Here is an 18,422-nt window from a genome sequence, read left to right on the forward strand (position 1 = left end):
TCGGGATTCAGGATGTGAGAAACCGGCCGCTTTATATAGCTTCCCAAGTGGTGTCGGTTTCATGCGTCCTGTTGTTAGCCTCATGTGTCGTTTAGGCTTGTACAGACTTTTTTGGCGTGTGCGTATCTGGACCATACGGGGCATGCATTTTCCGCTGTGGAAAAGCAAAGAGCCTGGGCAAATGACCTCAATAAAGATGGCTGTTTCCTCATTTAGTATCCTTCTTACAAGTAACTTGTAGTACAGTCTACACATTCTTTTTTCAGGGAATGGCAATTGAATCTCAACGTAGACAAGTGTAATGTGCTGCGAATACATAGAAAGAAAGATCCCTTATCATTTAGCTACAATATAGTAGGTCAGCAACTGGAAGCAGTTAATTCCGTAAATTATCTGCGAGTACGCATTAGGAGTGATTTAAAATGGAATGATCATATAAAGTTGATCGTCGGTAAAGCAGATGCGAGATTCATTGGAAGAATCCTAAGGAAATTCAATCTGAAAACAAAGGAAGTAGGTTACAGTACGCTTGTTCGCCCACTGCTTGAATACTGCTCAGCAGTGTGGGATCCGTACCAGATAGGGTTGATAGAAGAGATAGAGAAGATCCAACGCAGAGCAGCGCGCTTCGTTACAGGATCATTTAGTAATCGCGAAAGCGTTACGGAGATGATAGATAAACTCCAGTGGAAGACTCTACAGGAGAGACGCTCAGTAGCTCGGTACGGGCTTTTGTTGAAGTTTCGAGAACATACCTTCACCGAGGAGTCAAGCAGTATATTGCTCCCTCCTACGTATATCTCGCGAAGAGACCATGAGGATAAAATCAGAGAGATTAGAGCCCACACAGAGGCATACCGACAATCCTTTCCACGAACAATACGAGACTTGAATAGAAGGGAGAACCGATAGAGGTACTCAAGGTACCCTCCGCCAAACACCGTCAGGTGGCTTCCGGAGTATGGATGTAGATGTACATAATGTACTCTTCGCGACAGAAAACAGCAGGATACTGAAGTCTTTCCGTCTTTGTCGTACGTCGTTAAGTCGAGGGAGACATAATACGTCTTATGTTATGATAGCTCTGGTTTGGAAACAAAACAGTCGTGAAGAGTTGCTTATTTTAATACGAGATAAAAGAGTTGGTTTCCTATCCGCTGCGTCGTTTCCTGCTTTCATTCCTTATCTCTCGCTCCGGAAAGAGTCTGAGGTCTGGAAACTTCCCTTCGCTGTATTCCTTGCACACGCCAGAAGCGAAAACTTTCATGTTGCAGTTTGCTGGCATTGTTGACGATGTCCTGCAGGGGGGGAAGCGATGTTCGTGACCGAAGCAAATCGCAGCTTGCGCGCACGAAATTCTCTTCACCGAGTAGTCGTTAATTTCCGAAGAAGATTCGCCACGGTAACACTATATCTACACCTATACTTTGCACTGTGAAGTGCATGGGAGAGGGTACGTCGCATGGCACCAGTAATTAGGAGTTTTTCATGTTCCACTCATGCATGGAGCGCGGGAAGAATGATTAAATGCATCCGTGCGTGCTGTAATTAATCTAATCAAGTCCTCACGAACCTACGGCAGAAAAGGGTCACAATTCAAAGCTGGTTGTTGGAACTTTGTAAGTAGGCTTTCTCAGGAGAGTCGGGCAGCTCATTTTCTTCCGTATCTCTGTGACAGTCTCCCACGGATCAAACAAACCTGTGATCATTCGTGCTACTCTTCTCTATATATGCCCCATGTTAGTCCTACTTGGTATGGGTTCCACAAACTTGATCAGTATTCTAGAACTGGTCGCACGAGCGATTTTTAAGCAATTTCCTTTGCAGACTGATTGCACTTCCCTGGTATTCTACCAATAAGTCGAAGTCTACCACCTGCTTTACGCACGACAGAGCCTATGTCACAATACTGAGCACTCAGAATTTGGTAGCTTATACAAATACTGGAGGTAAAATAAATTCGATCTATTTTGTGTAATGTAGACGTATTTTCATTGGGGACTGAACTATTTCGTTACTTCGGTCATAAAACAAATGGTGAAAGGCAAAGCAAGCATTTCAAACAATCAAAAATAGGGATGGAGAGTAATCTACAAATGTAGAAGAAGCTTCAGGTGAGCATCAGGAAAAGTGCGCTGGGTCCATAGCCGTTCATGTTGTATAGTAGTGACCTGGCAGAAATTTAGGTTAGTATACCTAAATTTTTTCGCCGTTATGCAGTTATCTACAGGGTGTCCCAGGAATAGTGGTCAATATTCAAGGATAAAACAGAAACGATCATTTGAAGCAATGAACTTCATGTGGATATCTAACTGTTAGGCCGGCCGGTGTGGCCGAGCGGTTCTAGGCGCTTCAGTCTGGAACCGGGCGACCGCTACGGTCGCAGGTTCGAATCCTGCCTCGGGCATGGATGTGTGTGATGTCCTTAGGTTAGTTAGGTTTAAGTAGTTCTAAGTTCTAGGGGACTGATGACCTCAGATGTTAAGTCCCATAGTGCTCAGAGCCATTTGAACCATTTTTCTAACTGTTAGTCCCAGAGGGAGAAATGAATAGGAGCTTTTTCAAGAAAATTTAATGTAGTTTAATTTTGTACTGAGACACTTTTTCGCAATAGGCCGCGATCTTCGAGTTATTCAAGAAAAGCATATAAAAGCGACATTAAATGTGTTCTGTCTGAACAGGACAGGTGTCCGTATGAAGTTTTCTGCTTCGAATGGTCGTTCCCCTCATATCCTTGAATATTGATCTTTTTTCTGGGATACCCTCTATGACGAAACCCCAATAGATCGGTACAAATATTGTTCATAAGATGTCAAAGCGGTGTAAAGATTGGCAACTTGCTTTTAATGTTAAGAAATGTAAGATACTGACCTTCACAAAACCATCTACATCTACATCATTACTCTGCAGTTCACATTTAAGTGCTTGGCAGAGGGTTCATCAAACCACAATCATACTATCTCTCTGCCATTCCACTCCCGAACAGCGCGCGGGAAAAACGAACACCTAAACCTTTCTGTTCGAGCTCTGATTTCTCTTATGTTATTTTGATGGTCATTCCTACCTATGTAGGTTGGGCTCAACAAAATATTTTCGCATTCGGAAGAGAAAGTTGGTGACTGAAATTTCGTAAATAGATCTCGCCGCAACGAAAAACGTCTTTGCTTTAATGACTTCCATCCCAACTCGCGTATCATATCTGCCACACTCTCTCCCCTACTACGTGATAATACAAAACGAGCTGCCCTTTTTTGCACCCTTTCGATGTCCTCCGTCAATCCCACCTGGTAAGGATCCCACACCGCGCAGCAATATTCTAACAGAGGACGAACGAGTGTAGTGTAAGCTGTCTCTTTAGTGGACTTGTTGCATCTTTTAAGTGTCCTGCCAATGAAACGCAACCTTTGGCTCGCCTTCCCCACAATATTATCTGTGTAGTCTTTCCAACTGAAGTTGTTCGCAATTTTAACACCCAGGTACTTAGTTGAATTGACAGCCTTGAGAATTGTACTATTTATCGAGTAATCGAATTCCGACGGATTTCTTTTGGAACTCGTGTGGATCACCTCACACTTTTCGTTATTTAGCGTCAATTGCCACCTGCCACACCGTACAGCAATCTTTTCTAAATCACTTTGCAACTGATACTGGTTTTCGGATGACCTTACTAGACGGTAAATTACAGCATCATCTGCGAACAACCTAAGAGAACTGCTCAGATTGTCACCCAGGTCATTTATACAGATCAGGAACAGCAGAGGTCCCAGGACGCTTCCCTGGGGAACACCTGATATCACTTCAGTTTTACTCGATGATGTGCCGTCCATTAGTACGAACTGCGACCTTCCTGACAGGAAATCACGAATCCAGTCGCAGAACTGAGACGATACCCCATAGGCCCGCAGCTTGATTAGAAGTCGCTTGTGAGGAACGGTGTAAAAAGCTTTCCGGAAATCTATAAATACGGAATCTACTTGAGATCCACTGTCGATAGCGGCCATTACTTCGTGCGAATAAAGAGCTAGTTGCGTTGCACAAGAACGATGTTTTCTGAAACCATGCTGATTACGTATCAATCTATCGTTCCCTTCGAGGTGATTCATAATGTTTGAATACAGTATATGCTCCAAAACCCTACTGCAAACCGACGTCAATGATATAGGTCTGTAGTTCGATGGATTACTCCGACTACCCTTCTTAAACACTGGTGCGACCTGCGCAATTTTCCAATCTGTAGGTACAGATCTGTCGGTGAGCGAGCGGTTGTATATGATTTCTAAGTAGGGAGCTATTGTATCAGCGTAATCTGAAAGGAACCTAATCGGTATACAATCTGGACCTGAAGACTTGCCCGTGTCAAGCGATTTGAGTTGCTTCGCAACCGCTAAGGTATCTACGTCTAAGAAACTCGTGCTAGCAGCTGTTCGTGTTTCAAATTCTGGAATATTCCATTCGTCTTCCCAGGTGAAGGAATTTCGGAAAACTGCGTTCAATAACTCCGCTTTAGCGGCACAGTCGTCGGGAACAGTACCATCGGCACTGCACTGTGACTACAATATTAGTGAGTCACAGTTGGAATCAGCCTAGTCATACAAATACCTGGGTATAGCAATTTGTGGCGAGACGAAATTGTTACTATCACATAGGCTCAGGCGTAGGTAAAGCAGATGGTAGACTTCGATTCATGCAGTGTGTCGCCCATCTCTTTCAGAGCAGTGTTGCTAGGACCGATATTATTTCGTGCCTTGTTCTGCCAACGTGAATCGTCTTTTTCGCAAGAGATTTTTCGTCAGAGATTATTGTGCAACTTTGAGACGCGCGATTCACGGGTAAAGCCGAGAGCGATCGACCCACACGTATCGTAAATGCGGAAACACGTATTCGCTGACACTCAGCGATGACAGTGACGAAAGTAAACAAGAAAAAGCGAAGAAAAGCACACATTCGAACTTTGGTTAAAGTGTTATTCACTTACTGGCTGTAAAGGATCCACTTGTCTTGGTCTTTTTTATTGTTTGTTTTCTGAATAGGAAAAAAGTGCAGTTAATCATTTCTTTTGTACAGCATCTAACTTTTTCAAAGCATATAGTAATAAATTACGTTTGGTATTTTGCCTTTGCGTGCGTAGACGAATAATTTTTGTGGTTGTCTGACACACTGACATGCTACGTGTAATTGAACGCGCGAGCAACATGATTCTTTTAAATTCACTCCGCAACTCTGGAATTATTATAAGTCAGTTGGAATGAGATGAGTGGAGTTCGTGATATGGATACTGACTTTGTGGTTTTTAGTTAATATTTTTCTTTTTTGTAATGTTATTTAGAATTTTTTCAATAAATCTGGCATTTTTCTTCGTTGTTATTTATTTATTTTCAATTTTTTGAGAGGGCATACCGGAAACCCTTTGCGAATTTAGGAATTATATTCGAAAGTTTACGTTTTCGTCTTAGTTCATCATTGCATCAATAGATATAAGTATTTTTCCTTGCTCTCATCTCAGTCCGAATGCCCTGATTCGTTTGTAGAATTACATCATTATTTGTTTACGTCGTTTCCCTCTACAGGTGGGTACACTTCATCCATGAGTTATTCCTATGTCTTTATGCGTCGTTTCCAAGTTGCATTCTGAAACATTCGGGACTATTCTAGAACATTCGAAAACATTGGGTAATATTGAGAACATTCGCCAAAAGTTAAGAACATTATACACTGAAGCGCCAAAGAAACTCGTAAAGGCATGCGTATTGAAATACAGAGATACGTAAAGAGGCAGAATACGGCGCTGCGGTCGGCAACGCCTATGTAAGACAACAAGTGTCTGGCGCAGTTGTTACATCGGTTACTGCTGCTACAATGGCAGGTATCAAGATTTAAGTGAGTTTGAACGTGGGATTACAGTCGACGCACGAGAGATGGGACACAGCACCTCCGAGGTAGCGATGAAGTGGGGATTTTTCCGTACGACCATATCAAGAATCCGGTATAGCCGGCCGGGGTGGCCGAGCGGTTCTAGGCGCTACAGTCTGGAACCGCGCGACGCTGCGGTCGCAGGTTCGAATCCCGCCTCGGGCATGGATGAGTGTGATGTCCTTAGGTTAGTTAGGTTTAAGTAGTTCTAAGTTCTAGGGGACTGATGACCTCAGAAGTTAAGTCGCATAGTGCTCAGAGCCAATCCGGTAAAACATCAAATCTCCGACATCGCTGCGGCCGGAAAAGGATCCTGCAAAAACGGTACCAACGACGACTAAAAATCGTTCAACTTGACAGAAATACAACCCTTTCGCAAGCTGCTGCAGATTTCGATGCTGGGCGATGAACGGGTGTCAGCGTGCGAACCATTCAAAGAAACATAATCGATACGGGATTTCAGAGCAAGAGGACCACTCATGTACCCTTGATGACTGCACGACACAAAGCTTTACGCCTCGCCTGGGTCCGTCAGCACCAACACTGGGCTGTTGAAGACTGGAAACATGTTGCCTGGTCGGACGAGTCTCGTTTCAAATTGTATCTAGCAGACGGACTTGTACGGGTATGGACACTACATGTCAGCAGGGGTCTGTTCAAGCTGGTGGAGGCTCTGTAATGGTGTGGGGCGTGTGCAGTTGGAGTAATATGTGACACCTGATACGTCTGGACACGACTCTGACAGGTGACAAGTACGTAAACATCCTGTCTGATCGTCTGCGTCCATACATGATCATTGTGGATTCCGATGGGCTTGGACAATTCCAGCAGGACAATGCGACACCCCACTCGTCCAGAATTGCTACAGAGTAGTTTAAACAATTCCTCTGGCCACCAAACTCCCCAAACATGAACATTTTAGCATATCTGTGACACCTTGCGACGTGCTGTTGAGAAGAGATCTCCACCCCCTCGTACTCTTACGGATTTATAGACAACCCTGCAGGATTCATGGTGTCAGTTCCCTCCAGCACTAATTTAGACATTAGTCGAGTCCATGCCACGTCGTGTTGCGGCACTTCTGCGTGATCGTGGGGGCCCTATACGATATTGCGCAGGTGTACCAATTTCTTTGGCTGTTCCACTCATAGTGCTTTGACCTGTCGTCTGTGAGTGGTTGTTGCACGTCGATGCCGAACATTGCCGGTGATCACATTAATACCACTGGACCGTGAATATTGCTTGCCTCTGTTAATAGCTCATAACAGTTGCAAATACTTCGGAAAAAAAACCTATATCATGAGCTGCAATAAATGTAGAATAAGGGGTGATGGAAGTTAGTCGAGCTGAATCACGTTGTCGCGTCCGAAGCATACTGCGACCGGTTCAGGATTAGAGCTGAGTGACGCTAATTCTCTGTTGTGAAATGAACTCGCCCACACACGCTCGCTTGTGTAAAAATTGCGTTAGAAATCGAGATAATCGTTACTGTTCACCAGATATCGTATCCAACAGAACGCCTGATGCACTGTTGTCGCAACGGATAACAAAATTTCGTCGCTGTGTTGTGGTGTAGGGGAAGAGGGGGCAGTCGTTTCTCTTGGATCTGAAGTACGGAGTTGATTCATTATAGAATTCTCACACAGTTTTAGAAATAAATGGATAACCATCAATTCTCTGGGATCTAATAAGTTTTTTGTGTTGCTAAGAAATTAAGTTCTTGTGGCGTTACACGTCTCGAAATTAACCAACTGTTCTATACAGAAAACAATAATTTTAGAGTCTCAACCCCCTTTGGGAAAAATATAGGCGTAAGACCGTGATATAGAATGATACTGATTATCACGCACGTTTTGAGTAAACGTTACAGTTTTTGCTGCAAACACGAACCGTCACACTTAAAAAAACTGTATCATCTGTACGTGCCACTTCCCTGGTATAGGCCCTAACTGTCTCTGTAATTTTTTCTTCGTGTAGGTCATCTGCGTACATAGTGTATGCTTCTTCGGTTTGAGCATCTAAGGTTGGCTTCCCCATTCTTGAGTGAATGAAAACAAACTTTGAGCGACCAGCTGCTTGCTACACACACACACACACACACACACACACACACACACACAGGAAGCTCCACAGATGTTGCGTTGTGAGGTGATCAAAAACTTTTTGGCAAGTTTCAGTGCAGGCAACATCGCGTGTGGTACAGCGCATTCATCAACACCAAAACAGAAGTTGTCATGAAATGAATCGAGCGGAAGACAGATGGCTGTGAAAGTAGGTCTGTGAGGGAAGGGGGGTAGCAAGATGGAAAGATTCTCGTCAAGGGAAAAACAAGTTGGGAGAATGGTAACGCACTCCCCGGAGATGCAGCCCGCAATTATTTATCCAAGAAATTGGGGTTATATGTGGCGAACTGCACGTTAATAACAAGCTGAAACGTTCTAAGTAACGTACACCTAGTTTGTAACTGTCGATAAACAATTTCTGTGCACAGACTACGAAAGCACGTATAGCGACGTATGATTGCCACCTCCTGTACTTCGGAAGCCTCGTACAGTGTGTGATAGGCGATACATTGTAAAACCGGAATTATTTCCTCCCCTTTCTGTTCCAGTCGCAGACGCTGCCCACGAATACAGATTCTCTTCCATGGTTGGCATTCATCGCTGAATCAATCTGTTTTGGGCTATACCATTTTTGTTTTCATCTCCAGTTTAGCCTGGATGTTATAACAGCTCAAACCGGTTTCCGATTTTTTATTTCTGTCATTTCCAGTAATAAACGTAGACATCGAGCATACACTGAAAAATTCTTCAGATTTTTGCATTATTTATTTCAAGATATGTATAATCTATATATTTAAAAAAAACTTTGGCAGTCCGCTGTTCGTAGCTTTTCTCGAAAGTTAAAAAAGGGCTGAATGCGGCAAAAAATGTAATTTTTTTGAAACTCTGCTCAGAAATTAAGTTGTAATCGAGGATCGTACCACTGTTTCGACATTACAGACAGTCAGTGCTGAAGGGCGAAAGGTAAGGCAGAACCGTATTTTTCGTGAAGTTACTTGGCTACTGGCAGGAAAAAGCAAGGTATATAGACACAGGATGCAAAAATGGCTCTGAGCACTATGGGACTTAACATCTATGGTCATCAGTCCCCTAGAACTTAGAACTACTTAAACCTAACTAACCTAAGGACATCACACACATCCATTCCCGAGGCAGGATTCGAACCTGCGACCGTAGCAGCTGCGCGATTCCAGACTGAAGCGCCTGGAACCGCTCGGTCACACCGCCGGCCCCATGATTCAGATCAGCGATTTTCTAATTTTATTGTAAACGGTGAGTGAATTATTGTCTTCATCAGTGTTAGATCAGGTGGACACTGGACGTGCACATCCATCGTCTAACTGGACGCACCATTTACCAACAGCGCGTTATTATCTCAGCAGTTCTGTACAGATTCTTACGACATGTGCGTGTTGCTAGTTTCTAACTGACAGCATTGTTCGAAGTCTGTTGAAACCCTTGATGTCCATGTTGTACAGTACAATAGTCAACCGCTAAGAAACATCAGTCATCTGTAGCAAAAAAGTTTGTTGAAAAAGCTACACCAGTATTAATCACATTTCGATAAGAATTCAAAGTACTGCAAAAAGTTGCAACTTGTTCAAATGTCCGGAAATGGAAGACTGAACATGTCACAGAAGCTGACAACGTTAAGTGGTGGTGGTTGCGCCTTTTTAGTGGGTGTGTGTTAATGTATGTGGCTCCTGTACTGTTTTGGTCAGATGACAACCGAAAAAATGTCACTGACTGAAAAATAGTCCCAAAATTTGGGGTACCGAAAGGATGTTGACAGTGTCTTGCCTTTGTGGTGGAGACGCGTTGATGTATACACCTCCAAAGTTATTTTTGTCAACTTGGTACTATAAATAATGTCACTGACATCGGCTGAAAACAATGAGAGTTTCAATGACCGGAGGTAGTCTGAAACATCGATGTTCAAAATGACACACTTCTAATCGTGGCGTGTTGACATACAGGGTGAATCAGGAGGAAAGATACATGCTTTGATGGGTGATAGTGTTAGTGATGCTCGACAAAGAACGTCCTATGAACATATGTCCTGTTCTGAACACTTTCAGAGGAAACTGTCGAAAATAATACGGAACAGGTCAAATGTAGGTGAGAGTAAATGCGACATTGTGATCTGATGTTTCGTTTAATTGTGTACATTTCCTCAAGAAAGATGTTCAAAAGAGCCACCGTCAACTGCAGTGCATTTTGCAACTCTTTGTAGACAGCCACTGTGTTGCTGATCGGAACACCTTCGTATGGTCCTTTACTTGAGCACTCACATATAAAATACAAGAGAGAAGTTCCTCCATAAACAGAAATTGTGTGATCTCAGTGGCTAAGAAATGACTCCATGGCGACCATTCTAACACCTGGGATATGTTTCCTGAGGTATTGTGTGTCACCAGTTGTACAGTATGTGCGCATTGAACTTTTCAGTAAAGGCAGTGAAATGTGAGCATGTGGATAGTGGTGAAGAAGCACCATAAAACGTTGTTCGTGTGTAAGATGGCAAGAACTATGCCCCTTACATGAAGTCATTAAAGATCATCGAACTCACGTTGAGCAAACAGTAGTGCTGAACAAAAATGACTGACAAAGCACAATGTATCTTGTAGAGGCTGTAGTATGGACGTATTGGAATAATTAATGTTGGGTGATGGTTTTAAAGTAATTCACGCGACATGAAAACTTTGCGGAAAGGGTCGATTTACTGGAGGCAGGTTTATTCCAGGGAATTATTCAGAGTTGACCGCGGCTGGGGGTGCGCGCGGCTGGGGATGTAGAGGCTTATCTCACTAGGGGTAAGATAGATACTGCCTACAGGAAAATTAAAGAGACTTTTTGAGAAAAGAGAGCCATTAGTATGAATATCAAATGCTCAGATGGAAACCCAGTTCTAAGCAAAGAAGGGAAAGCAGAAAGGTGAAGGAGTATATAGAGGGTCTATGCAAGGGCGATGTCCTTGAGGACAATGTTATGGAAGTGGAAGAGGATGTAGATGAAGATGAAATGGGAGATACAAGACTGTGTGAAGAGTTTGACAGAGCACTGAAAGGCCTACGTCGAAACAAGGCCCCGGGAGTAGAAAACATTCCATTGGAACTACTGACGGCCTTGGGAGAGCCAGTCCTGACGAAACTCCACCATCTGGTGAGCAAGATGTATGAGACAGGCGAAATACCCTCAGACTTCAAGAAGAATATAATAATTCCAATCCCAAAGAAAGCAGGTGTTGACAAATGTGAAAATTACCGAGCTATCAGTTTAATAAGTCACAGCTGCAAAATACTAACACGAATTCTTTACAGACGAATGGAAAAACTAGTAGAAGCCAACCTCTGGGAAGACCAGTTTGGATTCCGTAGAAACACTGGAACACGTGAGGCAATACTGACCTTACGACTTATCTTAGAAGAAAGATTAAGGAAAGGAAAACCTACGTTTCTAGCATTTGTAGACTTAGAGAAAGCTTTTGACAATGATGACTGGAATACTCTCTTTCAAATTCTAAAGGTGGCAGGGGTAAAACACAGGGAGCGAAAGGCTATTTACAATTTGTACAGAAACCAGGTGGCAGTTATAAGAGTCGAGGGGTATGAAAGGAAAGCAGTGGTTGGGAAGGGAGTGAGACAGGGTGTAGCCTCTCCCCGGTGTTGTTCAATCTGTATATTGAGCAAGCAGTAAAGGAAACAAAAGAAAAATTCGGAGTAGGTATTAAAATCCATGGAGAAGAAATAAAAACTTTGAGGTTCGCCGATGACATTGTCATTCTGTCAGAAACAGCAAAGGGCTTGGAAGAGCAGTTGAACGGAATGGGCAGTGTCTTGAAAGGAGGATATAAGATGAACATCAACAAAAGCAAAACGAGGATAATGGAATGTGTTCGAATTAAGTCGGGTGATGCTGAGGGAATTAGATTAGGAAATGAGACACTTAAAGTAGTAAAGGAGATTTACTATTTTGGGAGCAAAATAACTGATGATGGTCGAAGTAGAGAGAATATAAAATGTAGACTGGCAATGAAAGGGAAAGCGTTTCTAAAGAAGAGAAATTTGTTAACATTGAGTATAGTTTTATGTGTTAGGAAGTCGTTTCTGAAAGTATTTGTATGGAGTGTAGCCATGTATGGAAGTGAAACGTGGACGATAAATAGTTTAGACAAGAAGAGAATAGAAGCTTTCGAAGTGTGATGGTACAGAAGAATGCTGAAGATTAGATGGGTAGATCACATAACTAATGAGGAGGTACTGAATAGAATTGGGGAGGAGTTTGTGGCACAGCTTGACAAGGAGAAGGGATCGGTTGGTAGGAAATGTTCTGAGGCGTTAAGGGATCACAAATCTAGCATTAGAGGGCAGTGTAGAAGGTAGAAATTGTAGAGGGAGACCAAGAGATGGATACACTAAGCAGATTCAGAAGGATGTAGGCTGCAGCAAGTACTGGGAGATGAAGAAGCTTGCACAGGGTAGAGTAGTATGGAGAGCAGCATCAAACAACAACAATGAAAACATGTCGATGAATAAGGCTTCAGTGTACTCTCAGTCAGCTGGGAACCAGGAGAATTTCACTGACAGGAGGTAATCTCAAAATTTATTGTACAAAACGACATCTCTGTAGCGAAGGCGTGTTGGCGTTACATCTGCATTGATGTTTTGGTCGGGTGAGAAACAAGGGAGTGTCATTGACCGAAAGGTGGCAGAAAATGCGCGGTTGCAAAAGGTCGCTCATGGGGCTCTGTGGAGGTGGCTACCGTGTCAGCTGTGTGACGCTAAAGCACTCGCGAAGGCCGTTGGGGTAATATTATGACAGCGCAGACCGACTCGGCCAGCTGCGTGACACACACACACACACACACACACACACACACAGAGAGAGAGAGTGAGAGAGAGTGAGAGAGAGGGGCGGGAGGGAAGGGGCGTGAGAGCGTGTTTGATTGAGGGGGGGGGGGGGTGGAGGTGACATGGCAGCAGCGGGCAAAGGCGGGGGCGGGCAAGAAGTCGTTTTTTCGTGGCGGCGTGGAGGGGACACACGAAGGGGTAGGGAGGGGTGATCACGCGCTGGACGCATGGTTTCGGCGTGCTCGCCGCGTGCAGACCCGGTTAACTCTGCGGCCGGTCGGCTGCGCGCGTCAGTCTGCAACGGGCCGAACAGACGTACGGCACGCTGCTAGCGCCCATGCCTCGAGCCGGGAGCGACGACTTCGTCATCATCGTCAGAAGGTTCTCGCTGTCTAGGGTCGCCTACCCCATACACAGGCTTTGACACTAAGCCCCGATCTCCTTCTCTACACCCTCTCTCAACTATCAGTATTCCTCAGTTTCTCGCCGAGAGAAAGTTGCCCTCGTTATCTTGTATCAAGAAGTCATTCACCTCTCTTGTTTTTCTCACAAGTCTGTTTACAAATACCAGTACCTGAAACAACATTAGTTTTCTAGTTAGCTTTAGAAGAAAAAAACGCACATCAGGAAACGAGTGTTCCTGTCGTGAAAAAGACTGAAAGGAGTCCTTAATTTTATAAGGATTCTTTTACGATCCGCTTCGTCTTTCGTGAACAGTATTTCGTAGTACTCCTACAGATTCTGAAACTAGTCAGCTACAATCAACAGAGATGGCTAACCACCAAGTTGCGGCGAAGAAAGTGCTGTTGACCTGCAAGGAGCTGCACAAACCGCTGGATTTTGTGCCAGGTAACCTCAACTTCCGCCTCAGACGATTTTTTTTCTCTTTGCTGCTTTATGCCTTTTTCCACCTCTTCAGTGGATCAATTAGTTGCATATATCGTAGAAATAGTCATATTTCAGATTATTTTCTGCATGTGGTGACCGATAGCTCGTAGATATTTGAAAAAGAATATAACATTTAAGAACTGCCAACAGCTGCTGATGAAATGGATCATCATCTACTACCGCTTTCAATCATTTGGCCATCATAAAATCATTTATCGTATGGCGATGTTCTTGCTGTGACGTAAGGATTGTTTTTTACTCCACAGTCATAATTATGCCATGTAAATAATTTTGTTGCGGTACGTGCATCGTGCGCAAGGTGTTTGACAGAAAATATTTTTTCATTGTTGTTTTGTAAGTGTATGCCATTTAAATTTTTATGGAGTTTGATACCATGTAAAGAATAGTTGCAAATTTAAGTAAGAATTGGTTTGCATATTACGTTCACTTACAACTTACTTGAACAATTAAGTGGATGAATGACGCATTTTCATGCATGACGTACTGTGAAACAGAGTAAAAGCAGTTTTCCAGTATTTATGATACGACAGATTTCGTTGAAATATGTAACCAATGATAATCAAGGTAGCTGATAGAATTTATTTCGTTAGCAGCTCGTGGCCGTTCTGAAACATCACTATTTTCAACCATATATCACTTACAAGCATAATATGTATTTAATTCTTATTTATAACACTTGTCTGTTGTTGATGGGTGTGGTGAGACGGATTGTGCTACTACCCTTATCATGTGAAAGCGCGCAGCATATGTGATTTTTAAAATGACATCTACCTATGTTTGCGAATTGTGTCACTAGAAGCAGAAAGCAGTATAATTTATTGTCGCGGACATTTGTTTGTACAATAACAAAAGTTATTGTGACGTTGTAAAAACGCCATAATACCGGAGTTTTGTGCATGAATAATGGATACAATGCCAGTGCCTTTAAAGGGGCTTTTGACGTGGTAATGCAGTTTACGAGATTACGAAACTTGCCGTCATATATTTACCCACAGGGTTCTGATACCTACATAAATTAAGAGAAGATGCCATCTTATCAGATATGCTAGGGAAGACGACTAGACAACAGCGCGTGCCCGTTTAGCTGTCCCTTAAGTCATTAAGGACCCCTGAATAAAGAGTAAGAATTAAAGGGAGGATATTTTTATGTAATAATGCAAACATATGCCTCGCAACGAAGCTGGGACTCTTGTGTGGTCTTTCCCCTTTAACGACGGCGGTGTTATATAAATCGATCAATAAAGCTCTAGCATTTGGAACCGCAGTTCACCACGCACTAGATATTCCAGTGGTGCATTGTTATCCGTGATAAGCAATGGGTCCCGTTATAGACATCCCTATTGTTATTGCCATTGGTGCCCATTTGCCCCTCATTGTTGCCGCATCTTGTCTTCAGTTTATTAGCGCACTGTTCTCCAAAATAACAACAACAATAATAATGGTTCTGATTGTCATCAACGTGAAATAAACCTGCGGATAGGGAAACGGTTACTGCGTTAACAACAGACCGCACTTTCAAGTAGAATATTTATCGGCCTCGCTTGCACCTACTCGCAGCTGCTCAAGAATTTGTGGTACAAGTTATAATTAAACCAGTAATGAATAAAATATCGCATTTGACAATAAAATTTCTAGCTGATACTGATGTATGGGCTAAATGATGAATTACTAAGGTGATGAATTCTGTTTCCTTTTGTTGCAGGAAGCGTCAAGATGACGTGCTCAATGATGGTTTTATGCCTCGGCGTGTGGATGAGCATACAGTTCGGTTCTCAGCTGAATACAGCCGCTGCCATCAAGATCCCTGTGTCGCTGCAGTCATACCTGGGCTCTATTGCCGGTAAGTTGTTCAGTCTGATTGACACTTCTGCGTAACAATTACACCTAACCTTTCCAAATTGTTGCGAAACAATGTCGGCTGATTTGGCTAATTGTGTAACGACTGCAAAGTAAATCACATCACATTTACTTTTTGCTGTGTGATCGCCTATAATGGAATTTCCCGCATCATAGCGTGAGGTGTTATTGCCTGTTCCTTAATACGAATTGTGAATTGTCAAGGATACCTAGGAACACCTAACAAATCGAGACACACCACTTTTTTCCCCCAAGCATCAACGGCGTACTGCTAAAATACCTGAGCCAAGTATTTGATTTATCGCACATCTTTTTAACCAGTCATAACAATGACTTATTGAAACGCCCGCCAAAATTGGTTTCTAGAACGGTATCATATAAGATGGTAGCGATATTGATGAAGATATACAGCGCCACTTTCATTTTCCACCACGCTATCGTTGTCAAGAGGAGTCAACATTGAAGTTACATGAGATCAATATACAGCCATAGTCGAAATTGTCGATAATCGATATATAGCTGATTGAGGCTCCATGCTGGAAAACTGAATTCTTTTCGCTATTTTTTCTTGGTCCTCTCTGCTGCACAGCAAAATGTTTACTTCTTCTGGCGCCTTACAAGGTTGCAGGAGTCAATTTAAATCTGTAATTTATGGCCTATGATATAGGGATGACTGTTTTCCATTTATCAATAAGACGGAATGTGCATCAACAAGTTGGTACATGGGGAATAGTTTTGTCTTGCTTTTTGTCAGCAAGTGACACAAATGAAAAATTTAAGTACATACTTGCATCCTTGTAAGGTAATGAAGGAGAAACTTGGTTATGAAATCAATAAAACATAAATTTATCCACAGGATTTGCAAGGACAGAGTAAAAGAATAAAATAAACACGAACTAAATAACATACAATAAACAACATACTTCTGTCTTATGTTGCTATAACTTTTTGTCCTTAATCTGCCAGTGTCTTGCACACTAACAAATAATCTCATGCAGGTTGGCCCGGCTCATCACAGCCCGGACCGGATCCGACTGATGCCATCGACTTCGCTACTGACCACACCCGAAGACTTGGCCGCCTGGAACACAACCTCGTAGCCTCTGACGTCCAGATCAAACCCAACACCCCACTGCAGGGGCAGCTGATCGAATCCGGACAGGCTGGTCCCAACGAAGACTGGCTCGACGTCTGGGAAAGGTCCAAGGATGCTGCACTCGCCAACACAGCGGCCCAGTACCTTGCACGTGGAACCTGCAGCAGGTACTGAACCGTCAACGTTTCACCTTTTCATTATCTTTTTCACACAAATGTATTCTGCTTCTTGTTCCCTCCTCACAGCTCCCATTTTATGTCATGAAACTTGGTAGCAGCAAACTTTTCCCAAAGTTTGTGTTTCCAATGACATTTTTATGGAACCTTCATGTTTTGTGATTCTAATTGCTTTGATTTTTCCTGTTTTTATCCTTCTTCTGTACTGTTTTGCCGCATCTGTATATTGTAATTCTTCCCTTATTCATTTGGCACTGCTAGATCATCTCAATAGTTGTCTTACTCATTTCTCCTCCTACTATAATGACTCCAGCTCTAATGCTTTATATTTAAAATGTTGATGATGAACAGTAGCATTGTTTAATACCTTTTCCTGTACCTGCCTCATCTACCAATAAAAGAACTGCTTCAAAACGTTTGGGGAAGAGCACAAGGGTAATTGTAGAAGAGGAGAAACGGAACGATCAGCTGCTGCGGAGCATGCTTTCCAGCCAAGGAACCACCATATTTGTTTTGAGGAGACGCAAGTACTAGGGGCCAGAAATGGATATTATGAAAGGCTCTACAGGGAGGCAATTGAAATCGCTAAACACCCTAATAATTTCAATCGAAAGGAGGAGGGTATGAAATTAAACGGTATATGGATGCTGGTGTTAAAGAAGATGTGTGCCACCCGTCCACGGACTGGGTGATGGCAACGGCGATTGATGGCGACGGACAGCGGCCAATTGCACTGACGTTTTCAAAACACGTGACGTCACGCTGCGGTGCGGGAGTGTGCGGACACGGAATTCAGCGGCAGTCAGTAGCGAGCCAGCGGGTGTGTTGGACCTTCATCGAGCTACGGACCCCCTTGAAGATGTCTCCCGCAGACGGGGACGAAACGTTGGGAAACAACACAGAACTCATCAACCAGCTACGGCATAACAACCTGGATAACTATAATGGACATGACATTTCCAGCTGTGAAAGTCTACATTTCAGTATTTCTCTATCGCCAGTCCGTGTTCCCAATCGCACTTTGTGTAGAGTTCATGTCTAAATCTTTTATCCTTCCAGTCTACACCAACCTTTTTTAAAGTCTTTAGGAGGATACTGCAGTCTAGTCTGCCAGACAGACTGGAGTACTGTGTACCAAAGGTAAATTATTTGGGCTGTAAATGTGAGCCGCAGAAGCCATACATGTTAAAAGTGAGAGTATTATCCACTGAAAAAATGAGACAAGCTGCTTATCTAAATGGCACTTAATCTGCTTTCAGAGCAAACCCCAAGCGCGACGCTTGCCTGCGTTTCATCGCGTCGGCCGCACTGCCGTCGACGGACCTGGGTAAGCGCTGTCAGGAGCGCAGGGGCGAGACGACCCTCCTCTGTCCCCCAGATGCAAAATACCGCTCGGCTGACGGATCCTGCAACCACGCCGCCAGCGCGGATGCTCTGCAGCGTACGTGGGGGCGCGTGCACACGGCCTACCGCCGACTCCTGCCTGCCGATTATTTAGACGGTGAGCCAGCCTGACACTTCTCCTCACATACTGTCATGTTCGGCTTCAGTGCGTCTGTCT

General features: G+C 43.4%; 1 protein-coding gene across 1 annotated transcript in view; it reads left to right on the forward strand.

The window, feature by feature from the left end:
- LOC124718636 (peroxidase-like) overlaps positions 1-18,422 on the forward strand; it is a 329,029-nt gene that overhangs the window by 296,702 nt on the left and 13,905 nt on the right. Inside the window, exons 5-7 of the mRNA XM_047244260.1 lie at positions 15,435-15,572; positions 16,588-16,852; positions 18,121-18,362. Of these exons, the coding sequence (XP_047100216.1) occupies positions 15,446-15,572; positions 16,588-16,852; positions 18,121-18,362 (634 nt within the window). The 5' untranslated portion in view covers positions 15,435-15,445. The remainder of the gene's footprint in view (positions 1-15,434; positions 15,573-16,587; positions 16,853-18,120; positions 18,363-18,422) is intronic.

Source organism: Schistocerca piceifrons, chromosome 10 (genome assembly GCF_021461385.2).
Source record: "Schistocerca piceifrons isolate TAMUIC-IGC-003096 chromosome 10, iqSchPice1.1, whole genome shotgun sequence".
Taxonomy (NCBI): domain Eukaryota; kingdom Metazoa; phylum Arthropoda; class Insecta; order Orthoptera; family Acrididae; genus Schistocerca; species Schistocerca piceifrons.